Raw genomic sequence first — 27,124 nt, forward strand, 5'->3', positions numbered from 1 at the left:
CTCTTCTCCGAAAGACTTGTAGTTTTACAGCCATACTCTCAGAACCACATCCATAGAGCTACGGACTGCTGCTAGCCAATAGCTGTGTGTGTGTGTGTGTGTGTGTGTGTGTGTGTGTATGTGTGTATGTTTGTGGAAGGCAGAAACTCCTGCTTGTGAGTCGTTCCCTGGACATACCTTTCCCTCTCTCCCTGAAACAGCAACAATACATCTGTAGGACAGTAACTGAGCGAAATTGCCTCTCTCAACATGGCCTCTCCCAGGATAAGGTTAGGATTCAAATGCCAAACTACTGAACTTCGCGAGTGTCTGTTCCATGGCAATGTGATTTCTTTCTTTCTTGCCTTCCTCGTAGGGCAGGGCACCCTTGCCACCCTTTTCTGAAGCAGGTTTCCAGGGGCCTGTTTGTTTACAAAGGGGCACGGCTGCCCAGCTGCTCCCCCTCCTGCCGCCTCTCAGAATGTGCCGCTCACCTTGATCTGGTTGACTTTTTCCTTGGAGCCATAGGAGTGGTCACATTTTTAAACTGCGGATTGCTTTCTAATTTAAATTTAAGCTCAAGGGTTGCATCTAATTCCAGTCCTACTCAGGGGACACAGGCGCATCAAAGTTGATGCACATAATTATAACTTAGGTCCATTGACTCTAGGGGGTCTGCTCCGAGTAGCGCTTAGTTGGATGCAACCCTACGACACGACGCACCGTGGGCCATGCGTCTTGGATGGGTTCGTAGGGTGTATATTTGAAAGCTTCCCGTGAAAAAAACAAAAAGAAATGAGCCGCTCCTCTGCGTAGCACATCCTAGAGAGAGAGAGAGAGATGTAGCAGAGCTCTCTCCCTGATGTGCTTGCTCTCTACTTGCAGGGAGCTCTTTTTCATTCAAAAATAGGACAGCCGAACCCCACAAGAGTGGCCCAGAACTTTGCAGTGTGTAGAACAGCTCTTGGAAATAGAATGTCTTAGTGACTTGCTAGTGGTGCCTTGCAACGGGGAATTGGAGATGGGATGTGCTTGGTGTGTTCTTTCTTAAAAAGTAAAAAGAAAAACAGAGCAAGCAGTCTGCCTCTCGCAAGAGGTCTCTGAAGTGCTGGTTTGTTTGTACTGGGTCTTCCCTCGTCACAGGAGTGACTGGGTGGATCCTTCCTCCCCCCCCTAAGAAATAGTGGTGCACCTGCTACCTGCCTATCAAGGCAAGCGAAAAGCCTGTCCTTTAATAGAGGAGGGTGGTGTAGTTCCTGTGCCGCAGCCACCCGTCTGTCGAATACCCTTGCTGCCCATTTTGGTAAAGTGCTTCAGGACGGCCTCTGCAAGAGCGTCGGGTTTCCGCGGAAGTAGGTCAGAGAGATCCTACTGACAACCGTCAGGGGGTTTCGGTGCAAGGTGCCTTTAAGCGGAGCTTCTAGGGGACGTTTTGAACTGTCGTCAGCTCCTCCGTAAGGATCCCCTCCGGGAATGTCCGGAAACGAATGAGAGAGAAGAGGATTAAGCAGCTGCCGCCGAGCAGATAATCGGAAGCTGCCTTGTCCCTTTGAGGGCAAATGAACTTGTGTGCCTCAGCGAGCGATTTAAGAGATACGTAGGGTGTGCTGTCAAAGAAATCAGCACAGTTTTAATGACGTGTTCTTTGTAACAAATAGCACTGGGATAAGAATATACTGCCAGGTTCCAATAACAGGGAAAGCTTTGCCCATTCTCGGGTTTCACAGGAACACCTTCACATGCAGTCGGTGGAGCTTTCTAGGTAGAAGGTGGTCCAGGGGAAAAGTATAGGGTGGAGCCCTCAAAATGAGCTCTGCATCCTCAGTGAGAGTTCAGGATGCTGTGGGGTTTAGAAGCTGGGGTGGGGAGGATGGTCTAGTTTTTTCCTGCCATCTATCGTTCTGCAGTCAGCCTTGGACAACAAGTGTCCCAGCAACTACAGCTGGTGAATCAGTGGTCAACGGTAACTCTCGTAGCCCAGTTTTAAAACATGACTGGGTGTATCACTCCTTCCTCTCCCACGCAGCTTGGCTCTTGTATGAAGGGGGCAATCCTCAACTCAGTGCGATTGCATGAGTGCCAAATTCATGCAAGGCTCTCTTTTGTTGATGCTGAATTTAGCATCTGTGTGCGATTGTCATCGGCTCTGAGGACCACGCAGAGAACTTTGCCACCTGTAACGCTAAGCCCAGGCCTCTCCTTTGCCAAAAGACCCAGGTACCTTCTGCTAACTAAATTTAATCCATTAATCCTGTTAACAGAAATTGCTATAGAATTGACAGGCTTCTCTCAGAGCTTTCGGGGGAAGAATGCTTCCACTGCCTGCTTGTTCTCAAACGTGACGGTGAGCCGCAAACCGTGTCTTGACGGCACACGAGCAAAATTGCGCCCGTTTTGCCCCTCCCAACTCGCAGCAGGGGAAGGCAGACCACAATTCGCAGCCGAGATGTGTTCTTGCCCTACTTCTTGTGGTTTGATGGAGCCAAGCAAGCCACGATCCAGCGCTAAATCAAGGGTCGCAGTTTGTTTCCTCCAAGGCATAAGCGGGAAGGGTGTGATTTGCTCGTGCACCGTAAACCGTGGTTTAGGACTCCCCACGATGCGCAGACACAACCATACAAAGCCTTTCTTATTCAAACTTCCTAGAACCTGAAGCTTAATGCCTTTAGCAGGGAAGTGATAGCATATTGTCTGATCCTCCTGTGCGTTGTCGACTTTTCCTTTGACGTTCAATGTGTTTGGTTCCCCCCACCCCAGCCTCCCTGTGACGGCCATTTTGTCTTCTGTGTTCTGTAGAAATGTTTGTCAGGAACTGATACGAATAATCCAGCCCAGGTGGAGGGATTGGTTTGAAAAGAAAGCTGAACATTTTGCACTTTTGATACTCTTGGGTTGGGTGGGTGGGGAATAAATAATTTATTGGGCAAATTGTCTTTTTTTTTTTTTGTATTTGTGAACAGGCCCTAATTTTATTTTGGTTTTGCTTTAAGACTCTTACAGAATCTGCAACTGAAATAAAACTATTTTAATGTGTGTTCAGAATACGGTTTGGTGCTTCCAAGTGACTCTTGATGATAAAGTAATGGTGGCGGCACAGTGCAATTAGGAGCCAACTCTCGCACTGTTAAATTTCCATGGCATTGGATTGAGTTCGGTGCCTTTTGTGGGAGACCTTCCTGGGGTTTTCTCTCTTCCCTTTCTCTCTACCCTCCCCTGCCCCCCTCCCCTGCCCTTCACACAATGTAGAACTGAATTTGTGGAACCCACAGACACAAGATGTGGCTGCTCAGATGGCTTTAACAGGAGATTACGATGGAGAGGTCTAAATAGAACCTCCAAGTTCAGAGGCAGTATACCTGCAAATACCAGTTAACTTTGGGACAAAGAACAGAGGAGGCTGTTGCCTTCATGCCCTGCTCGTGGACCCACTGAAGGTGTCTGGATGGCTGCCAAAGGAGAGAGGACTATGTGGATTACATGGACCTCTGTTTTGATGTAGCAGAGCAGGAGAAGAATGGTGACCTTGCGATGTGGTTGGACTCCCATCAGGGATGTTGGGAGCTGCAGTTTAGAAACATACGGAGGGCACCCCATTGGCTATCCCATCTTGGCTCTGAGGTTCCCAGGGATATGTTCTCATCCGGCGCTCTTTATAATTTGTACATTCATTTATTTGCATGTGCCTTTTATGCAAACTACTACGCTCTTGGTGAAAGGCTGGGACCTGGCTGACATTGCCAGGTGCTCTTAGGTATTGGGTGGCTGTGTCCTGTGCTTCATTTTTTGGTTTTTCTTCCAGCAGTAATGTGGACTAGCAACTTAATTTCCCCACAAAACCAAAGATTCCCAGAACTTGCGTTTGCTGGTGAGCAGTGTCCCATTATGTCAACCCTGCACATTTTCAGCTGCCCTGGTTGTTGCTGTAGATGTCAGGAAAGGGTGCTGGTAGCAGGCAGAGAGTTGCACAGATCCAGCAAAGTTAAAAATGCAACGTTCTGATTCTTTGCAGGTCTGCAGGGAGGTCCTTGTGTATTACGAGCGCCTTTAGCGTGAATCGGAAGCTTCCCTGGAATGGTTTATGTCCTCTTGACTTGTGGGAGGGCGCACAGCATTTCAAAGAGCAGATTTGCTCCCAGGAGTGCTGTGTTACCTGTGTAAGCAAAAGGAGCAGAAAGCCAAATTAAGGAATTTGCTGCCTCTCCCAACCCTTGGCTGCTATGGAGAGAGCAATCGGCTGACTGACTACCCTTCAGGGTAGCCAGAGAAGGGAGCTGCTGTGGTGCCCCCCCTTAAGCCTCAGTTCTCCAGTCCATAAAATGGGGCTTATAGTGTCTTACTTTCTTGGATGTGCTGCGAGAGGGTCTTCACAGAGCGTAGACATTGCTCTTGTCAAGAGGACCCAAGCAGGAGCCTGACTTTTTGGGGGGGATCAAATACCCCCATTCAGGTTGTCGCTAAAGCAGCAGATGCCAAGATACACCACTTACCGGAAGCATCATACATCGGCGCCACTTCAACAAGGTCGCCCCCAATGATATTCAGACCTTGGCAGCCGCGAATAATCTCCAGAGCCTGTTTGAAAATCAAGAGAAGGCAAGTGGGTCAAGGGCAGGGAGAGGCTCTGGAATTAAGTGACTTAAATGAGTGGAGGGAAAATGCATTTTGTAGTCTGGCCCAGGAGCTGAATATGGCCCTTCAAGCTCCTCTCTCCAGCCCTTGGGAGTCTCTTCAGTCTATGCCACACCCCCTCTAGCCAGGCCACACCCCTCTGCCCCTGTTTTGCACACTCCAGGAATGTTTAGCCTATGCTGCTAACCCTTGATAATGCCTCTTGCTTGCCTACAAAGGTAAGATTTATATTGGTTGTTTGCTTCATCGCCTTCTGACTCTGGTGCCGTCTGCCACCAGCACATGGCCTCTAAAAGATTATCTGGGAGGCCCTTTTGCTGGAAAAGATTCCTCGCCCCGTCTACAGAAGGAGGTCTTTGCATATCTGGGATCCAACCAGATTGAAAAATAGGCACAAACACTTGCAACTGAACAGACTGATGCAACTGGTAACCTCTGAGTCAGAAGAAGGTAAAGCAAAGTCTGCAGTTACTAAGGCCCTACTATGTTGCTGGACTCAGCTCCAAGCAGCACAGCCAAGCATCAGGGATGATGGGAATTTTCAGCCCAGCAACATCTGGAGGGCCACAAGTTCCCCACTTTTGTTTCAGACAAAGCTTGACCCCCTAGAAGCCAAAGCAACGCAGCAAACGTCTTGCTTAGACCTGTACTGCTTGCGTTTCTGCACACTTATTTTACCTGCGAAGGAGTCAGGCCGGCAATCTCGGGTGTCCCAGTGCCAGGGGCGTAGGCAGGGTCTATTCCATCGATGTCAAAGCTGATATAAATGGGCTTGTCTCCCATCTGCTTCCTCACCTCTGCCATCAAAGGGACTAGCGACTTCATCCAACAGTCTTCTGCTAGCACCACCCGGAAACCCTGTTAAAACACCGGCAAAAGCTTTGGAATGGAGAACCCCAGGGTATCATCATACCGATAAGGTATCTAACTTTGCAGCTGTGCAGGTGTAAATTTGCTCTATGGCCCCACAGCTGACACCTGACAAGTGTTCTCCCATGAAAAGGAACAGAGGAAGGTGCTTCTCCTTACTTTCTTGTCCTTTCAAGACTGCAAACAAGGCTGTGTAGATGCAGAGAACTGATACAGAAGAAACCAGCTTCCTTAAAATCCTAGAATGATCAAGTTTCTAGTCCTTATCGAGATAGGCTTAAAAGTGTGTGAGCAATGCCTGGTGAACTTTAGAAAGCGGAAAGGGAGAATCCAAGTGAGACTCTCCATGCCTGAAGGTGGGGTTGTATTGTCTATCGACTAGTCTATCGGCAGGATAGAAAATGTGCATGTTCTCCCACAATTTATCCAAGTTGCAGAATCTGGCTTCCTGGGTACAGAATATGGGTAGCTTGGGTGCAGATTTTTAAATATTCCAGCATGCACAGAGTATGCAGGCCTGGTTTTCTACTGTATTTCACACAGAGAACCAGTGTGTGTTAAGGGTTAGTGTGTTGGATTAAGACCTGGGAGAGAAGGGTTCAAACCACTACTCAGCCATGAAGCTCACTGGGTGACCTTGAGCCAGTCACTCTCCCAGCTTTACCTACCTTGCAAGGTTGTTGTGAGGACAAAATGGGGAGCTGAAAGCCTGTGAGCACTTGAAGCTCTTTGGAGGAAAGGTGGGTTATAAATAAGCAGTATATATTCGTGATTTATTTTTAGGTGCGTAATAACGAATGAGTAACGCTAGGCATGAGTAGTACAGTGGTACCTCTGGATGCGAATGGGATCCGTTCCAGAGCCCCGTTTGCATCCTGAAGCGAACGCAACCCACATCTGCGCATGCACGGGTCGCAATTTGCTGCTTCCGTGCATATGCGTGACGTCATTTTGAGCATCTGCACATGTGCAAGCGGCGAAACCCGGAAGTAACGTGCTCCATTACTTCCAGGTCACCTTGGAGCACAACCCGAAAATGCTTAACCCAAAGCTACTTCAACCCAAGATATGACTGTATTGGGCGGGCATAGTATTAGAAGTTTGACATGGTCTGATGTCATGGATTGGTTAGATGAAGAGGAATGGTGGGAGGAACCAGCTGGGGGACCACCAAGAGAAGAAGGCTCAGAGCCCGGGAATTGGTGATGGGACAGGGGAAGGTGGTCAGAGGGAAAAGAGGAAGATGATGGGGAAGAGAAGGTGTTGGAAGCTGAAGAGGTAACAGGACTCAGTGAACAGGGAGATCTGTGGCAGAGAGAAGTCCAGAATTAGAGGCAGAAACCGAAGCAGGAGAGGCCAAGAGGCAGAGATGGGTCAGGCTTGTGAAGAGCCACGGGCATCTCTCTCACTGGCCACAGCAAGCTCCCCTCCCTGCTGGTCTCCCAGGACCAGAAGAGGCATGAAAAGGGCAGAGGAGAGCATGCAGGCATAGTCTCCAGTTGCTTGAGGAAAACCCTGGAGAGGAGGAGACATAAACTGCTGGGGGGGAGGCAGGGACCTTTAGTCTTGGCAACTGCTTCATGGGGGCAAGACCTACTGGAGATGAGCTGCTGTGCTCATTAGGCCTGTGAAGATCCTGTTTTGCTAATAAAGAGCTAATTCCCAACTTGTTCGCTGTGATCTACTGCTGGCTGGCTCCTGCCATCTTACCTGGTCTCGGCAATACTTGTAAGGGTCCTGAGTGTAGGAGGAGCCCCTGATTCCAATCTGAACAACCCGTTTGCAGTCCAGGAGTCCCTCGTCCACACAGCGCCGGAAGGGCGTCCCATGGTAGATCTTCTCCCCCAACGCTTTGTCTCCGGTGTCCGTGTGGGCGTCTACATGTACCAGCCCCACAGGGCCGTGCCTGCGGAAGGAAGGAGAGATGCTAAGGGAACAAAATGGCATGACTTGACCACTACAGGGAAGGCAGGAAAGCTTTGTTTCTACCCTGAGGACCACATGCCCATCTGCCGGGGGCCGCGTGCTGGTGATGGGCGGAGCCAGAGACAAAGGCGGGCGGAGCAACGGATGCAAATCACGCCTTTTGTACAGGAAGCTAGTTTGTACATGCACACCCTATGCTCCTCTCTACCCTCTGCCCACAGGGTTGGCAGAAGCTGCCTGATACTGTTAGTGCTGTTTCTCAATTTAGACTCACTTTTCTGCCACGGCTTGCAAGATGGGATATGTGATTGTGTGGTCTCCACCTGCAAGGACAGATAATATGGTTGATGGTGAGATTGAGCCCTCTCCCTCTTCTTTCTATACATTCTCTAATGTTACTTTAACTACTAGGACTTGCTGATCAGAAGGTCAGCGGTTTGAATCCCCGCAACGGGGTGAGCTCCCGTTGCTCGGTCCCTGCTCCTGCCAACCTAGCAGTTCAAAAGCACGTCAAAGTTCAAGTAGATAAATAGGTACCGCTCTGGTGGGAAGGTAAACGGCATTTCCGTGCGCTGCTGTGGTTCGCCAGAAGCGGCTTAGTCATGCTAGCCACATGACCCAGATACTGTACACCAGCTCCCTCGGCCAATAAAGCGAGATGAGCACCGCAACCCCAGAGTCGGCCAAGACTGGACCTAATGGTCAGGGGTACCTCTACATATATTAAGATTGCATGTGTTTGGGAAGCTCTGTCCTTGGTGTCATCGCGATAAGATCTAGTTCTTTAGGCAGAATGAGGCAGCTGACTCAGGAGGCAGATGCTACTTTTGGGGGGTTTCTGATCTCCTTTTTTGCTTTGAGATCTTTGGGACTCCTTGCCATATCAACACAAGGTGATTAGATTTCTGGAATACTGCTGACTAGGAGATTGCCCAGGGGCACCACAGCACCCCCAATTTAGCTGCTTCTTTGCGATCAGTGCTATCACAGCCCCAGGCTGCTTGGCAACATCCTTACCCAGCGTGAGGGGCACGCAGCCCTGCGCCACTATCTTTTGAAAGGCCTCTCGGATTTGTCGGCAGCTATCCTTCAGGTTATACAGGTTGACGTTCACATCGCCGATGTCGGCTGCCACAAGAGAATGGTATGGATCTGCCCCGGTGCTTGGATTGAACAATCTCACCATTGATGACTCGGCCCGGATGTGGCGAGGACCAAACCTGAGGTGGAAAAAAGCAACATCTGTGTTTGTAGTGCTCAGCCTCCCTGTAGGGAGCCTTTGGCAGACTGAGGACCACATTACTTCCTAGCATTCCTTCTGAGGGCCGCCTACTGCTGGTGGGAGGGGCCAGAGATAAATGTAGGCGGGGCAATGAATGTGCTTTTTACCTAGCCTAGTTTTTGCACACACACTGTGCCAGAAAATAGGGGGGTTGCCTTAAACAGCCTAACTCCCCTTTTAAGGGACCCAGAGTCCCACAAGTTTTTAATCGATCAGAGGTGGGTGAGTTGAGGCAGGATCCCATGAAAGCAAGGCAGATCTTTATTATTCTGTCCCCCTACCCCGCTTCATAGAAGGTGATGACCCAGAAACAAGGATGTACAAGAACTTGCAAAGACTTTAGGAATTGCCTGATGCCTTAACCAAAGACCACCGAAAACATGTCATACACATGTCACAGAAAGAGGTGGTCTGCAACAGAAATTTGAGCATGTGGCTTAGAATTAGAGGGGAGATGGTACACACAATGGCCAGTCCTCTGGTAACAATACCCACCCACACCCCCTCTCTGTCCTCCATCCAGGTACGCCAGAGGGTTTTCTCAGAGGGAAAGGATACATCTCAGCTGGGCCCAAACACTGAAGGAGGGTACAAAGCAAGGCTTGTGAGGTGTGTGGCCAGGGAAGGTCCTGAAGACCAGATAGGCCTAGGAAACTGAGGTCTCTCACCCTTGCCTGATAAGCTCGCAGCTCTGATGCCCTGGAACTGGAACGGATCTAAAAGCACATGTCCAGTTGGAAAGGCTGAGGGGATGGATCTCTCCCCTGGGCTGAAATGGCCTGTGATTGTCAGAGGGACCCCAAGGTAGCCTGGAAACATTTCAGATCATACCCAGGAGACTTGGATAGGTTATATAGAATCATAGATAATCCCTTTTGCCGAAGGGAAATTTAGCTATGCTGCAACAAACTATTATATAGAATCATAGAATTGTGGAGTTGGAAGGGACCCTAAGGATCATCCAGCCCAACCCCCTGCAACATAGGAATATGAGGGGTTTGAACCTGCAACCATGACGTTTTCAGCACCACACGCTAACCAGCTGAGCTATGCAGGTCAAAGAACCGTAGTTTCTCTGTGTAAAATGTTCTTCATTTGTCACAGCTGCAGAGAAATGTTGAACATATGACTTCCCCGTGGTCTGAGGCTGACAGAAGGTCCGCCTAGGGCGCATCCTGCTTGCTGGGTTTCTCCTGTCTTGGCATGGGTTTCTGCAGCTGAAACAGCTCCACTTCAGGAGATGGTCCTTGCCGTTGAGAGCCAATTCATGCAACTTGCCCCTTTGAACTTGCAGGATGTCAAACAGGATTTTCCAAACTAAGGAACTTGCAGGATTTTCCAAACTAAGGAACTTCTTCCTGCTTGCAGTGGGAACTTAACTTGGCCCAGAAATGGAAGACACTACAGGATTAATTGTAGTACAAAAGCATGTGGACTGACTCTGGCAACTGCGGAGATAATAGCTCACAAATTACAATTTCTAAGGGTAAGGAAGAACCGGAACATTTCTGCGCTGTTTGGTGAGATTTTATTTTTGTGTCCAATCTATATAAACAAAATTTCCTTCCCCCACCAAACTGGATAATTTGGCTTTCACAATGTGTTTTGCTGCTTTTATTTTTCTACATTATCTGCTCTGTATTTATTTGGAAAATACAACCTCTGTACTGCTCCTATTTTATGTTTTATAACTTCATTTTGTTGCTGATTTGTTGTAATTCTGGTTTTACATTAGGAAAACACTAAGAAAATTAGAAGAAAGCCAATTTGATTCCATTTCAAGCATGAGTTTCAAATAGGGCTGAGGATCAGAATTTAATATTGAAGGGTGGGGTTTGGTCTGCTCAAAATACCTCTGGGGCAAAGTCTTTTAACAGAGAAGTCCTGATTTCACTTTTGAGGCCCATCACTGGGCACCTAACACAATGCCAACACCTTCTTTCGCATGTGCACACAAACATTGCTGTATGTGTAGTCTCTGTACAAATGTCTTCATGTTTTCAGAAAAACCCACACATAACAGAAGATTTCCCAATGCATCACATCACTTTTATTTCCAAAGCAGGGAGACCAGGTTGTTCAAACTCCAAGGAGAATTTTGGAGAAACAGCCCCAGGGTGGTTTCATTTCACTGCTAAGACTCTCAGCCAGGCCTGGACTTTGAACTTTGATTGTTGACGCAGTTAGGTAATTTCTGGTTTTTAATGGGTCTTATGAAACCTCGCCCCTTTCAATGGTCATGCAAATGCGTCAAAATGTTCTGCTACTTTGGGGGACCCTCCTGCTCATTCTGCAGATTAGGGGAACCCTGGGTGACTGCCCCCCAAAGTCCTATCCTGATAGCACCGCTGTGTGGCCTCCCCTCCACCCAAGCCTAGTTTGTGATGCAGCATTCAATCCCTTCCCCTCCCTAAGCAAACCCACTCACCTGGCCCCAGGACGGTTGGAGGTCCCCGTGTCAAGAGGGACCCCCACAAACGCCACGTCCAGACCCTCTGCTGAATTCTGGATGGGCAGCTTGAACATGGAGCAGACCCCCACGGGTCTGGCCACAAACTCCGCACTGGGTGGCACATTGGAGCGGGCATCGGAGAGAAGGCGACGAGGGAGAAAACTCCTGGTGTAGAAACTTTCAAAGAAGGAACCACAGGGAGTTCTGGGCAGGGAGCCAGGCCGGCCTGGGTTAGTCCTGCTGTTGCTGCTGAGCTGCTGAGAGCGACATGTGCCTGTCGGGAACGTTCTGCAGAACACCTGCTTGCCAACAGCGAGGCTGTTTTGACACGCCTTCCCCTGCAACAGGGCTTGGCGCCCCAAGGAACAGAAGATCTCCATGCTGAACCCCCCAAGACAGGATACAGCTGGTAGCTTTAAAGGTTTCCAGGAGAGACACTCCCCCCATAACATGCACAGCCAGTGGGACTGCCTCTCTGCCTCCCCCCTTGACGGGTTCAAAGGGCACAAATGAGACACAAGCCAGTGAGACTTTTTTTTCACTAGGTGGCACTGTCTCATTTCCAGTTGGGATTTCAAAAGGTTTTTTCCCCAGGGTGGAGAGGGGAGAGAGTGATTTTTACCATGTATGTGTGTTTTAGAGTTAATGACTTATTTCCACCAGAATGCCTTAGTTACTTAAGAGTTGTTTAAGTTCAGCAACACAACCACCTTTTTTTAAGAGGAGGGGAAGGTTATGCCAGCATTTACTGATCTTTTGTCTTTCTAGCAAATTCCCTGCCGCTCCAAAAAAACCAATCCCTTGTTCTTTAGAGAGAAGCTGTCAGGCCATAGATCAGAAAGCCCTTTAAACCTATTTTAAGGGAGGCAAAATAAGTCGCCCACATAGGGCAATCACACCCATTGGCCCCCATCCTGCCTGCAGCTTCCCAACCCTGACTTGATGCTGAACTGTCCCTTGTTAAGAGGGATTCACGCTTTGAACTAGCAGCGGACAACATGCAAAAGGGTCAGACAGCATGTGATGGGAATGATGGGAGGTGGAAGACATTGGCACAGAACCCAAAATCTCCTGCTCCTGCCCTTTTAAGCATTCTGCTGCCAGGCACTGTTCTGGGTTTTGACCCTTAAAACCTTAACAAATAATTCAGTAGGGAAAGAGAGAGATGGGAGGGCTCTCTTGCACCTTTTAATCATGTAGACAAAGGAATGTCAGCATGTTTAAGTGAGAAATGGCCTTAAGGACTTGACTTGTTTTAAAACAAAAGCTGAGATTCTCGGAAGGCTGGGTTTTGCTACGAAGGATTAAAATATATGCTTGTGCAGCTTTGTTGTGGAATGTAAACAGGTGTGCAATTAGTATCTGAAAGAATCCATCCAAACTTTTTGAGACCCTCATTACTTCAGTACGGCTGTTCAAAATGGGGATGCCTGTCACAGACTCCCTGGAATCTGCCCTCCCTTAGTGCCACAATGGTACTTGGTCCCTGGTGCAGAACAAAAAAACAGACTGTCCAAATACTCTTTTAGTGTTTAAGTAACACACACTTTATTTCACCAATAGGTAACCTAATTCACTCTCCCAACTAGCAACAAACACCTCAACAGCTACCAAGTCTAACTAAAGTAATTAAGAATGCTCAACACAGGCTAACTATTAACACCCCAAAGTGATTTGGTAGAACATCAACGTTTATTCATTCTGCCAAATGAGAGGTGGCTCAGTTAGTCTACTGTGATGCCAAAGCTTAGGTAGATACTTCTCTTCCCCCAGCCCAGCCCTTTCACCTCTCCTCATTGTTCATATAAAGAGGGAATAATCCAGGGACTCTTCCACCCTCCAGCTGGGGTTTGCAAAATTCATGGGAATTGTTTTATAGTTGCAGATGTCATGTGAACCAACCCCACCCCCAACCCCTGTTTTTAAGTCTTAAAATAGTCTCCAAAAGTATATATGGCAGATCACTGTGATAGTTGCTTTCTAGAAATCAACTGCATGTAGTGGTCTGGGATTCCATCAACTTCCTTTCTAGTACTGAAATATATATATTTTTAGAAGTCCTGTGCCACTAAAGCACCCTTTAAACTGCTTGGCCTGGTCACTATGAATGATCAGGAATTCCATGCAGGCAAACATGTGGAATCCTTGATAGGCAAGTGATTGGGATGGCAAAGCAAGGACAGTATTTTTTGTTGCCAGCTGGATCATCAAAGTGGTGTGATGCTTCTCTTTTTTAATATAAAGAAAAGAATCAAACTTGGAATATTTGGATGTCTTAAATGCAAATGACCTTTCACTGCTCCTACCCCAATTAGCAAAAAAATATATAGAAGTACTCCAGTCCAAATGGAAGGTGCTTTCTCCTCCTGATTCAAAGTCCTCCTTTCACTTTGCTTTCCTATAACATTCTTGTCCTTCACACAGACTCCCCACCCCCACTTATCTATAACAAGGATTAGGCATCTCTGGGCCTCCAGCTGTTGCTGGACTGCAGCTCCCAACACCCCTTGACCACTGGCCAAATGTTGCAGCCTCCAACATCCTTGGGGGTGGCGGCGGGCAAAGGTGAGCCGCCCATTATTTAGAAGATTACATCCTGCCTTTCAATCCTAAAATGATTTACAATAGACTATAATATACACCAACATATATACTCAAACCCAAAATCCATGCCACCAGTGGCTCTTAGGTATGTGCTTCCCTTCAGCTCTGCATTCACAAAATATACAGCTGTTATTTCCAGCAGGTATCTTATCTAAATGAGTTTGTTTTGTGCTCATTACAGTTCAGGTAACCTTGTCTCTTTGTTTAAGGACCCTTGGAGATATTATTGGTGCCCTGTTTAGATTAAATGTGTTTATCTTTTTGGCTCTAGAATAGTTTCCTTACTTTCCTTGTTGTGCTCATTCACGGATTAATTAACAATTGAACAATTAACATGCATTCTGGCTGGGCAAGTCTAGAAGGACAAAGTAAGAAAGATCAACAGAGCAATCCTATAGAGGTTTTGTTCCAGCTGGGGTGCATGGAACTGGTAGAGGAGCCATCCCCTCCTAAAGCCCCTGTTAGGCTCACAGGACAGAAGGGGGGCTTTTTCCTTTACCCCACTCTCTATTGCCCTGCTCCCAATCCTGTGATCTTCATTTCAGTAGGAAGGAACTCCAACTCCAGAAGTGATGTATCACTTTTTCTGTCAGGGGAACAGATCTTTGGATGGGTTACATACAAAATAATCCAAAGACGGGTAAAAATTCCTTGTTGCTGGGAGTGGGCTGCTTCCCTCCCTACCACCAGTTGAAGCAGTGTCATGGTAACGCTCCTCCAGAAGGCTCCCCCAGCAACTACTAGGCAGCAACTATTATCATTCCTAATCCTTGCTGACCCTACTGGCTACTGGGCCAATGGGAGTTGGGAGACACCTGGAGGGTGAAAGCCTGACATGCAACAAGAGCACCAAGGGGCAGTGTGCAAATTATTTTATGAAATAAGAGAAATAAAATCTCCTCCCAATTTTCCTAAGGCTCTGCATGAACCAGGAGCTGTCTGGGCAATACTCCAGTCAAAAGGGGCAGGAGAAGCTATTTCAGACCCAGTCCCACCCCCTTCTGTCTGATGTGTTTTCCTTGATAAAGTAAAGATGGAGGCAACTGAACTCGTAAATCCAAGGGCACTCGATTCTCCATGGACATACCCCAGGAAAAATACTGGCATGGAACTACCCTCAGATATCTAAGCAGAGGGGGAAAGAATGTAGTTTCATTACCTTTTTTAAATGGCAAAAAACAAACAGCTTTGAGGGAGAGAAAAAGCACACATTTTGTATCAGCCTTCCCCAATCTGCTGCCCTTTGGATGTTTTAAACTACAACTCCCATCACCCCCCTCAGAAACACCTGGAGGGCACTAGTTGAGGAAATCTAGTTTGCATCAATGCTACCTCCCCTCTCAACAGAGACTCTTGTTTGAAGCAGAGACCCAATTCTTGAAAAGGAACTATTGCAGCCAGTTACTCTGTTTTCAAAGCAACACAATCAACCTGAATTTTTTTGCTGGCCAAATGCAATGGCCACATCAGGTTTGTTTTGGGGGGGGGGGAGAGTTCAGCAGAACCAAACCCAATCTACCTTTGCAATGAGAACACTCCAATCCCTAGAAAGTGCTTCTTACCTACAGTATTTTTTTTTCGGCCTGCAAGGAAGAGGTAGCTTAGCCAGTTTAAATGCTTTTAGTGGAACATCAGAGGAAATGTCAACAACAGCTGTGAGCAGATCTGAGCCCATCACGACACTACGCTCCTCCAAGAGTGGAGCAGGGCGGCCGCCTCAAAGAGATCTTCATACTCCAGGTTTGCCAGAAAACACCTCTTCAGCGTTGTTTCAACTTTGCTCCCATCTCCAAAGCGATCTGTCAATAAGGTGGCGAGTGATTGGTGAAGAAGCCATCCAACCATCTTGGCGGGTCTCAGGTCCTCCAGGCCGAGAGCATCACCACCCCAGAGACTCAGGTGGAGGATGTTGGCTGCAACGCGTGCAGAGAGCCTCTGAAACAGGAAAGCAGGTGGGGAAAGTCAAAGGCACAGCAGAGTTTGCTTTACTAAGCTGATTCAGGCAAGGACCTCTGGTGTGCCTTTGTCTGGTTTCTGTTTGCAAACTTCCACTTTGGAATGAGGTACATTCTCTGGGGGAAGGAGGAGAATTGTAGAAAGCACTCAAACACAGGCAAGGTGCTAGTGTATGCCGTTTGAGCCCCATCAACCATGGTAAACCAGCAAATCCTGGCTTATCAGGATGTGTGAACACAGGCCATGCTGGGCTAGTTAGACAAACAGTCTGACCTAGCCTCAGGCACCTTCCTAAGTTTCCAGTTGTTTAAAATAAAATTAAAAAGTGTACAATTCAGAAGATTTGGGAAAGGTTTGTATAGTCAGCTTTGCACTCATTGATACCATTACTAAATCAAGCCTTCAGTGTCCTAGGCCCAGTCTTGTATGATGTTCTTCCAAAAGAGACTCAGTGGGTGTTCTCAGTGTTAACTTTTGGACATTTGCTGAAAACTTTCTATGCTGCCTTTTCTACATCTTTTCTACTCTTAGGTGGTGATCTGTGATTCTGGGGTGTGTGTGTGTGTGTGTGTGTGTGTGTGTGAGAGAGAGAGAGAGAGAGAGAGAGAGAGGGGGGTATATATTTATTTCTGTCTGTTGCCCCCCCCGCCATTTCTTGTCATACACAACTTTGATATTTTTAATGAAATTGGAGCATATATGTTTTTACTTATAAGAGCATGCCAGCTACCCATTCTTCCTGACAAAGATTCCTGGGAGCACCATATCCTCTGTTATTGTATCAGCCACAGCTGGTCCAACGAAAGCCATTTGCCTAGACTATACTAAGGTGGCAGGTGAAGCCCAGCCCTCTGGTCTCAGTCAGAGGGTCTTTTGCAGGATACTGGCTTCTATGGCCATTGCTAAGCAAGATGTGGGGAGGTGTGGAAGCCCTTGTGAAAAGAAGAGAGAAACTCTCACCTTGGCCGGATCCCTCCGAAGCAGCAATCCAACCAGCTTTCTCACTTCCAGGGGTACAGTTTCTGGCAGGGGCGGCAGGTCCTTATCTTGATAGCTCCTGCTTTCCAGAGCGGCCCCCCCTTTGGCGTAGAAGGGGTTATGGGCACCAAGGATCTCATATGCCATTGCCCCAACCGCCCATGTATCCGCTTTGCTGTAGTCTATCACAACCCCGGGGCCGGGGGTAGCAGTGACCACCTGTCAGGAAACAGATACGGAAAACAAACCTTCAGACAAGGCCAGCCAAAACTTTAAATGCCTCCAAGCAGGTTTCTTTAAATGCAAATTGCTTGCTGTTGTTTGGAGGAGCGGCTGATAATTAATGGGATCAGGAGAGGCATGGAGGAGAGAATTTGAAGCTGGCATATACTTTTTGGTAAAATGCCACTTCTGGCACAGCAGGGGCAGAAGGGATAACATTGCTTCTCATGCCCGCTTTGATAGAATTAATTATCGCCCTAACCCAGAAGCTAACTGCATTTTTAAAATGTGCACGTGTAGTGCGAAGGCACATCTAATTTGGAGTAGTTCTTAAAAAAAAAAAATACAAATAAATTTTCAAACGAAAGGTTATACAAGATTCTGCAAAGGATAAGGTTATCAAATGGGATCTGGTGGCTATATACGTAGCCCATGTACAATTATAGATCACTGTCAAACAAATACAGTCATAAAATAAAGCCAAAATAAATAAACCGCAGGTACAGGAATGTGTGGAAGGTAGCGACTAAGACATAATGGTTAAAGTTACAAAACACAAACCTTATTATACCAAGGGAAAGAAAGAGAGAAAGAGAAAGAGAGAAAGAGAGAGAAAGAGAGAGAAAGAGAGAGAAAGAGAGAGAGAGAGAGAGAGAGAGAGAGAGAGAGAGAGAGAGAGAGAGAGAGAGAGAGAGAGAGAATATTACCTCTGGTGCCATGAGGCAGCCGTTGCCCCCACGATCCACATACCAGCTGGTAAAAGGAAGTTTCAAGCCAACTGTTTTGTCGGCCAAACAGCAGCCAAAATCTGAGATGACCAGCCCTGGACACCCAGCTGCAAATGACGGCAGGGGTTACATTCTGAACAGACACACAGCAGCCCAGCTTAGCACTCAGAATGGACAGCAGGAGCAAGTCTCTATGGCTGTAACCACCCCCCCGGAAGGTTCCTTCAAGGGCATATATGACACCACATGTGGAGCAGGTTTAGACACGGCTTGTTTGATCAGCAGCACTACAAACACAGTGCTTTGCAAATGCTGGCAGTTGACTGTGGTTTCCGGGCACAGCACTATGCAAATATGGGCCACCTGACATCACTGTGGCATCAGATTTTTGACAGGTGGGCAACCGCATCTATCCACCTGCCAAATGTGGCCCATGTGGGGTGGGGAGGATCTCGTTCTGGAATGCTTTCTCTGATAGCCGTGTTCAGGAAGGGGTCATAAGACACTTAACTGTTATAATCAACTCTAAACTGATTACAAACCTACATAATATTTGACTGCGATAGTTGCATATGCATGGAAACTGAAAAATAATGAAGGTTTTTAATGGAAAAGGTTAATGTGGGGAGCGTTAACCCCACCAAACCAGTGCTACGCTCCCAACCTCATTCATCACCACCCTTCACCAAGTAAGCACACACTCTGTATCAGGAGATGCACAAGCATGGATTTCTGCTGCCACCTTTAGCTGCGTCCTTCGTTCAAGACCAAATCTTTCCCCTGCAGTTTCTGCCTCATCGTCGTGCTACAAAGCGTTTCTCAGAGGGAACAGAGCATGTGCTTCTACTGCGGATGTTAATTACTCTGCTCTGCTTGCCCTTACTTGTCTCCTGCCCACTTGAGTCTCAGTCAGGCTGAGAGTAATTAACATATCCAACGCCAGAAACTGACAGTGGGCCAAAAGCACTCTGGGCTCTAGCAGAGCGTGAATTTGCCCTGGGATTACCTACTGCTTAACGATCCCGAAGCACTGAGTTATTAGCCTATTTGTACTTTGGGACTTCAGAAATTGCTGCTGTGCAGCCAGGCAAACCACAGATGTCCAAAATCAGGGAGTTGGAGAAAACCCATCGACCAATTTGCAACTGCGGGACTGGAGGGCAGCCAATATGGTCAGGCCATTTTGGGTGTTCCTATTACCACTTTGCCTACATTTAATTTTAAGGCTGGAAGAATTGGTTCCTCTAGCCTTGTGCATTTCTGCCTGAGACAGCTTAGTGGACAGAGAATGGGCTCTCCCCAACTCCATTTTCCCCATTTGTTACTGAAGTATTAGCTCAGTTGTAGAGCATCTGCTCTGCAAACATACATAAAAGTCCTAGGTTCAATCCCCAGCATCTCTGGAGAGAGACCCCAGTCGAAAATGCTGAAGAGCTGCTGGAAGCCAGTGCAGCCAATATAGAGCTAGATGGAACAAGGGAAAGACTCATTGTAAGTCAGCTTCCTAGGCTCATTAGGAACAGCCATCGCTGACTGGCAGAGCAATTGCTTTGCATGTCAAAGATCTTTAGTTCAATCTTTGGCATCTCCATTTAGAGACCTCTCTTGGCCAGAGACGCGAGAGAGCCACCGCCAGTCAACACTGGCTCAACTCAATGGACCCAAAACATGGTCTGACTGAGGCAAAGGCAGCTTCCTGGGTTGCCTATAACCTAAGTGCAAGAAAGATGCATCTTCTAAGCCAGGCGACACAGCAGCACCAAGACTAGTTGGAACATCCTGTGTGACATATAATGGAGAGTGTCCCTTCCAAGAGGGCACCGGCAATTATTGTTTATGACATTTGCATGGTGACATTCCAACCAAGTTCTCTGTGTCATTTAATCATCACACCAACCCTGTGAGGTAGCCTAGGCGTGTGCCCCAGGAGTGATTCGAAGCTGGGTTTCCCCCATCCGAAGTGCTTTTTGTTGGTGATATGTGATGATGAGCAGCCTGATGCCAGGGTTTTCTGCCACTGCTCTAGCATTTTGAAGATCTCTGCCTGTTTTCTCCATTCCAAGCACAAGGATCCTGCTCATCACTTCTCCCTGACCAGATGCAAGCAAAGGTTTTGCAGCCGTGCTACGTACCGGCGTCAAACTCAACGAGGATGTTGTCAGACTTCAAATCCCTGTGAGCCACTCCGTGTCGAACGAGGTGGTCCACTCCTTCCAGTAGCTGCAGGATCATCATGGTGCCCAGGTGGGCAGCTGGGCTCCTCTCGCAGAGATACTGGCGCAGCGTACATGGGTAGCTGGATGGAGCAAGCAAGGAAGTGGCAGCTCATGAGTGGGGTTCCAGAAGCAACACCTAAATCTGGCTGAAAATGGGAACATTGCTTTCTCTTCATCCTTGGTGGTGCAGTGAAGCAAACATCATTTTCATGCGGGAATGAGCTTGTTTTTTGGAGTCCTAGATAGCACAGACATCTCCCATCCAACTCCTTCCTTGCTTGCTTTGGTGGTATAGGGCAACATGAGGAGCCCTGTTGGATCAGGCAAAAGACCCATCTAGTCCAGGCATCCATGGGAATCCTGCAAGCAGGACCTGAGGAATTCCTGGGCCCACTTTCCCTCACAATGTCACCATGGAATGGGAGATGGCCTTGGCATGATGCTGCTCATCAACAGCAGCAGAAAGCTTGAAAAAGCATGGGAAGGTGCCTTTGCTATGGGGTATTTGAAATAAATGCACCACATCACCAGAAAATTAAGTCAACTTTTACTAGGTAAAAGGTGTGGGCTGTTTTCTTCTCCAATATTCTCATTCTCATTCATTCTCTCTCTCTCTCTCTCTCTCTCTCTCTCTCTCTCTCTCTCTCTCACACACACACACACACACACACACACACACAGAGAGAGAGAGAGAGAGAGAGAGAGAGAGAGAGACTGTTGAAATGACTGCTGAAAATTATGGCTCAGAGCAATTAGCACCCTGCACTCTTTCATAGGACCTGTTTCTGAATACCCTTGCTTTCTGCTTCTTGACCCATCTCCCTGCTTCAGCTACAGCTCACTGTCTGGCCAGCTTCCTCCAAACTGCACCATGGCCTCATCCTTGATGGAACTGGACATGATGTGGAGCTAATTCTGCTTTCCTCATTTTCTTTCTTTCTTTTTAAAAAATCAAGTTTCTAGTTCTCGTGGGTTAAAAATGATGAAGGCATTAACCGTAGAAAGCTCCAGTGTATTGGGGTGATAGTGGAAGTGGATTCTCTTCCTTACCTTTCATCTTCCAGTCTCACATCTTAACTAATCATTTAGCTATACCAGCCTTCCCCATCCTGTGGCCCAACAGTTGTTGGGCTCTAACTCACATTTGCCCCAGCCAGCATGGCCAATGCTCAGGGATGATGAGAGCTCGGAAACCACATTTGCCACTCGATCACTGTTGTTGGGAGCAGAGGATCAACTTTTGTCCCAAACCATAAAGGTTAGAAGCCAGGTGCACTTTGCAGCCATACAATCCATGGACCACCCTGCTCTCTCCCAACTTACTTTTTCATCACTAGGAAGAGTGTGCGGCTGTGCCCTATTCCAGAGGGATTCAGTGTGGAGGGCAGAACATCTGGATAGTCCACCGTTGCACCAGGAAGCAGTGGGACGTGTGATGTGAATGCTCGAAGCACCTGGACTATATTTGGATGAGGTTTCAGCCTCTTCTTCCCGAAGACAAGTTGCCTATTTCAAGACAGTTTGTTACCACTTACAACCACTTATCATTGCTACTGCAGATTTAATTAGCAAAATGAATTTGCAATCTCTAAGCGGTATGTTTTCTCACAGCCCAGCAAAGTAGGCCATTATGTTTTCTGGGCCAGAGTAGAGGCTGCATTCAACCCAGCTCTTCTATGGCCAGGTATAATTTTTTTGTCACTGATTGCTCCGTTCTCTATAAAAATGTATTAATTGTCCTATTATAGCCAAAGCACGGCTAAGCTATTGGGGGCTGTGCCTTGATCTTTGTTTCAACATCCTTGTGGCTCTGACTAGTTTCAACCATATACTGGAAAAATGACCCATAGGCGGCCTGACCAGAAGTTTGGAACTTTAACTGTTGCATAACAACTGCTATTATTTCCACAAGGGTAACCATGTTATTGTTTTTGCTGCAATGAAGATTAAGAGTCTGTGGCACCTTAAACCACTAAAATTATGGCATATAAGCTTTTGTTGACTTGAATCTGCTTTGTTAGATCTATTAACAGTTGCAGGAACACAGAGGAGAGGGAACTGTAAGCAATAAGCTCAGAAGGAAATGAAATGCTGGAAGCACGAGGGTGCTTATTTTGCATGCATTCTGAGATCTAATTGTCACTGTCTGCTGTTTTCTTGCACCTCATTTCCCTCTGAACTTACAATTCCATCCCCAACCACAATAATAAGTAGACTCTAGTTCACAAAAGCTTATGCCATAATAAATTTGTTAGTTTTTAAGGTGTCACAAAACTTTGTTGTTATTATTTCTAAGGTAACATAACAGTTTGTGCTGCCTTTCCAATTTACCAAGGCAACCTAGACAGGTCTCTGGCTGCTAGGAGCTTATGAAATAAAACAGACAATGAGGAAAGCAACAGAAGAAAGGACACATGAGTCAAGGATAGGGATAGTAGGACTGTTACTGCTGTGCATTATTACTGTGCATATTAATAAAAGAATAGGTCTGCACCCTGAGCAGCTTACAATCTTAATTAAGTTGCATGTACTTAAAACAGCCTTCCCCAAACTGGTGCCCTTGAGATGTGTTGGATTACAACTCCCATCAGCCTCAGCTCCCTCTCCTACATCATCAAAATTAACAAATTATACCTGGGAGGAGTGATCGCACCAAATTCTCCAGATAAGGCTGAGCCGCTGGCTGGAACAAGCTCCTGTGACATGGAGTTGAGGATGCCTTCGCTTGAAGAACCAGCCTGCAAGAGCACAAACATGATTTATTTTCCTTGTGTTCAAATGAAGGCTGCCTCATCTAAATACAGTGGTACCTCAGGTTAAAGACGCTTCAGGTTACATACACTTCAAGTTACAGACTCTGCTAACCCAGAAATAGTACCTCGGGTTAAGAACTTTGCTTCAGGATGAGAACAGAAATCGTGCTCCGGTGGTGTGGCGGCAGTGGGAGGCCCCATTAGCTAAAGTGGTGCTTCAGGTTAAGAACAGTTTCAGGTTAAGAATGGACCTCTGGAATGAATTAAGTACTGAATTCGATTTCTGCGCCACCCATCCGCATTTTGATGCTATGTATCATAAAAAGAAGGGACGTGGGGAAATCTGGAGATAGGACTACAAAATACGTAAGGTCCCAAAAACACTCCTTTCTCCAAAAATAAAAAAATCCCTTAGCAAGATATGGTAAATATCTTGAAGCATAAAACAGCTTTTTAAAACAGCTTTTTAAAAAGAAGGGGGTTCCAATAATGGCAACAATGATATTTATATTTGGCTCTGAGTCACATGTATTATCTCTGCAATCCTCAAAACAGCCCTATGAGGAAACCCAGTAATAACAATAATGAAGAGAGGATAGAAAATAATGGCTGGAAAGGGAGCTGTTAGGAGGCTTCTTTTCAAATTAATTGTAGGAGGGCTTTTAATGAGGCCCAGAACTCACACAAGTTATAAACTCATCAGGGACACATTGGTGGGATAAGATGCGAACAGCACACAATTATGCCGATTTTAATTCAATACACCTACATCTCCAGTTCCCATCACCTGCAAGAATTTCTCTCAAACACGGTTACTTTTTAAACTACATTGTGGGCAGGGGAAAGAAATTATAACCCACCTGCCTATCTTTATGGGCCAGTCCCCATCTATTTGTGCCCCAGCTGTTGAGTTTTACTGTAGTTTGTTTCTGCATCATATTTGATACCGCGTTTCTAATTTGTTTTTATTTTCTGTTAATCTGCCGGCCAATTCCCATTCAGTGGGTTGGTGCAGGAGTAACCCCAAACAGTGGTTTCTGGTATAACATGAATGAGCCTCAGGTTCATACAAACACACAATCCCTTATGCATAGGGAATACCTACTTACTTACTACAAGGGAGGTCAGAGGAAAGAGCCTTTCAGTCATTTTGGAACTAAAGAACGACTGAAATGGCATCAGACTGGAGCTAGAATGCTTATGTCCACTGCCCTTGTTCACGTATTTTAATTTAATTTTACTATTTATACCCTGCCCATCTGACTGGGTTTCCCCAGCCACTCCAGGTAGCTTCCAACAAAATACTAACAACACTATAAAACCTCAAACATTAAAAGTTTCCCTGTACAGGGCTGCTTTCAGATGTCTTCTAAGAGTCATATTTACTGAACCCTGATGTAGAAAGCCTTAAGACAGCAATTCCCCCAGTTCTCGTCAAACCATTGTTTGCTGGTATCTGAAGAAGTGTGCATGCACACGAAAGCTCATACCAAGAACTAACTTAGTTGGTCTTTAAGGTGCTACGGGAAGGAATTTTTTTTGTTTTGACTATGGCAGACCAACACGGCTACCTATCTGTAACATTGTTTGCTGGGTTATCTAAACTAGTTCACATGGTTTGGGCAACACGGCAAAGTATGTTTTGCCAAGAATATGGAATGAAGGGAGGGAATCTGAATAAGTATGGTTAAGGGATGGAAGAGGGAGTGCACAGGCAGAGTAAGGATTGCCACTGTGGTTTGGCATTATGTTCCTCAAAGGTTTTAAAGGATTTCTTTAAAAGCCAACACCGCAGGAAAAAGAAGAAAGCACTCCATTTCCACCGCTACTGCACACTGCATTTTCTGATGCTGATGCTTGTGATCACTGTGAGAGCTGCATTACTCTGCCAGAACTGTTGTTTTGTTCCCAATCAAGCTGTTCATTATGTTTTTATTCTCCCCAGAAACCTATCGCACTTTTCAGAAGAAATAATTGACACCACGGTAGCAACTGCTGGCTCTTGCAGGACATATTTTAGATTAACATCAATTACTGCTCCACTGGACTGAGGTTTCAATGCACTTTCCTTCAACACCTGAGGAGCAAACCAAACACAGGATCCTCACCGAAATGTTCCACATCATCTTGATTGCCAGCGGGAAGCCAGTTCTCCAACAACCAACTTGGCACAGCTTTCCCCCTCCAGTCTGGGCATCTGAACCATCACAATGATCAAAATGATCAGCTTTTGGCTCCGAACTTGCTTTGTGAGGCATGGCAAAAGGGGTGGTTGCTTCATACACAGCTGCGCTGCAGCCTTTGCCAATAGATCGCCCAATGGAATATTCTTCCACTTTGAAGCCTTGCTGGCGGAATAAGCCCAGGGGCTCTTTCTGAGGTTTGTTCCTCTGGATAAATATTGTCTGGATGGGGGAAAACAACAACAACAAAAGAGAAAATGCAAATCATAGTATTATGCTTATGATAACAGTGTTTTTCAGTCGGCTCCAAACAGCTCCTGCAGAAGGAGAGGTGAGGCAGTGTGGCCGCATTTGGAATACTGTGTACAGTTCTAATTGCCTGACCTTTAAAAAGGTAAGAGTTGGAGATGGTTCAGAAAAGGGCAACCAAAAGGATGGAGTCTCTCACCCATGAGGAAATATTGCAGCTTTGGGGACTTTTTTTACTTAGAGAAAAGATGAGTAAGAGAAGACATATCATAGAATTTTATAAAATTATGCACAGTGTGGAGAAAGCGACAGAAACACTAGAGGTTGTGGAACCCCCCCCCCCCAAACCCCTCTGAGATTAGTGTCTGACTAAGGATCTGGGACATGGGTGGTGCTGTGTGTTAAACCACAAAGACTAGGACTTGCTGATCAGAAGGTCAGCAGTTCGAATCCCCGCGACAGGGTGAGCTGCCATTGCTCGGTCCCTGCTTCTGCCAACCTAGCAGTTCGAAAGCACGTCAAAGTGCAAGTAGATAAATAGGTACCAGTCTGGCTGGAAGGTAAACGGCGTTTCCGTGCGCTGCTCTGGTTGGCCAGAAGTGGCTTAGTCATGCTGGCCACATGACCCGGAAGCTGTACGCCCAGCTCCCTCGGCCAATAAAGCGGCCAGTAAACCCCAGAGTCGGTCACGACTGGACCTAATGGTCAGGGGTCCCTTTACCTTTAAGGATATGGGAGGCAGGGGTTCAAATTCCTTTTCAAGCCGCAAACCCCAATGACACTGCCTCTCAACCTAACCTACCCCACCACAAGGTGGTTGTTGGGATTAAAAGAAGAGACGGGGAGGACCATGGAGAGGACTTCAGTTCCTTGGAGAAAAAGAGGGGCGTATAAATGCAATCAATTATTATTATTATTTACTAAATTTGTTGTCACTTTCTCTTGCCCAAAGCGACTTCCAACCAACCACCTTACCCTCTGTAGAAGGAAGTGTGGGACGGGGTTGGTAAGGAAATATAAACGTCCCAAATCTATGCTGAAGGCCGCCCCCCGTTGCCATGGTAACGAGGCCTAGCCCGCTTACCTGGATGCCTTTACAGGCCTCGCTCGCCTGCCTCTGCTCGGCCAGCGCCGGTTCCAGAAGCGCCAGCCCGAGGCCGAAGGCCAGCCCGAGGCGGCGGGGCCCGAGGGGGACCCGCGGCGCCATTTGCCGGAACAGCAGCAGGCCCGGCGACGGAGGCCCGCCGGTCAGGCCCAGCCGGGCCGCGGCCTCGCGCAGGAAGCCCGGGCGGGCCGGCGGAGGCTGCTGCGGGCGGCGGGCGAGAAAGGCGGCCGGCTTGGGCGGCGCAGGAGGGGGAGGCGCTCCCCCGAGCCAGCGCCACAGCAGGCCCCGGCCCAGCCGCGCGCCCCTTCCCAGCGCCTGCCGAAGCGCCATCTCCGCCCCGCTGCCCAAGACGCCCGGCTCGGGGCTGCTCTAGCTGCCGCCGCTGCCCTTGGCCTCGTCCTCACGGTTCTTCTTGTTGTTGTTGCTGCTGCGGCCAGGACTGTGACGCCGCAGAGGCGGGGCTGCAGCGCGACCGGGAGGGCCTGTTTATTCTTAGTCCGTGGTGGAAGGGGAAGCGGGCAAGCCTGCCCTCGGGCATGTGCAGAGTGCAGCCTGCGTTCCACATTGGTATATTTCGAGCACAGTATCTTTACTATTGCTGTTATTATTTTGAAATCAAAACGTGCGGCTTTAATCTTCCTGCTGTTACGTGGTTTGTTCTCATCCAATAATAATAATAATATTTATACCCCGCCCTCCCCAGCCAAGGCCAGACTCAGGGCGGCTAACAAGCAATAATAAAAACAAATAATAATAATAAATGTATAATAAAATAATAATTTAAATAAATAATAAGTAATTAAATAATTATTATATTGTATATTATTACTATTTAACTATTTTTATTCATTTGAATTAATAATATATAATTAATAAAAATGTATAATATACTTAATAATAATTTAAATAAATAAAAATAACAAAGTAATTATTATATATTCTTACTATTCTACTTTATTTATTTATTTAAAATAATAATATACACACAACCT

At 47.0% G+C, this 27,124-nt stretch overlaps 2 protein-coding genes across 2 annotated transcripts; both read right to left on the reverse strand.

The window, feature by feature from the left end:
• Positions 1 to 2,989: 2,989 nt before the first annotated feature.
• Positions 2,990 to 11,626, reverse strand: AGMAT (agmatinase (putative)). Its single transcript, XM_081923722.1, has 7 exons — positions 11,115 to 11,626; positions 8,422 to 8,624; positions 7,679 to 7,727; positions 7,189 to 7,384; positions 5,287 to 5,466; positions 4,467 to 4,551; positions 2,990 to 4,129 (listed from the first exon to the last, which is right to left on the reverse strand). The coding sequence occupies exons 1-7, from the start codon at positions 11,588 to 11,590 to the stop codon at positions 4,056 to 4,058; spliced, it is 1,263 nt and encodes a 420-aa protein (XP_081779848.1). The 5' UTR covers positions 11,591 to 11,626; the 3' UTR covers positions 2,990 to 4,055.
• Positions 11,627 to 12,661: 1,035 nt separating this feature from the next.
• On the reverse strand, positions 12,662 to 26,564 carry PINK1 (PTEN induced kinase 1). The gene is made up of 8 exons (XM_081923651.1): positions 26,112 to 26,564; positions 24,704 to 25,000; positions 22,477 to 22,580; positions 21,166 to 21,348; positions 19,759 to 19,922; positions 17,606 to 17,733; positions 16,659 to 16,895; positions 12,662 to 15,677 (listed from the first exon to the last, which is right to left on the reverse strand). The coding sequence occupies exons 1-8, from the start codon at positions 26,460 to 26,462 to the stop codon at positions 15,417 to 15,419; spliced, it is 1,725 nt and encodes a 574-aa protein (XP_081779777.1). The 5' UTR covers positions 26,463 to 26,564; the 3' UTR covers positions 12,662 to 15,416.
• Positions 26,565 to 27,124: the final 560 nt, after the last annotated feature.

The sequence above is a fragment of the Podarcis melisellensis genome, assembly GCF_964234715.1.
Source record: "Podarcis melisellensis genome assembly, chromosome: 8".
NCBI classification, from domain to species: Eukaryota; Metazoa; Chordata; class Lepidosauria; order Squamata; family Lacertidae; genus Podarcis; species Podarcis melisellensis.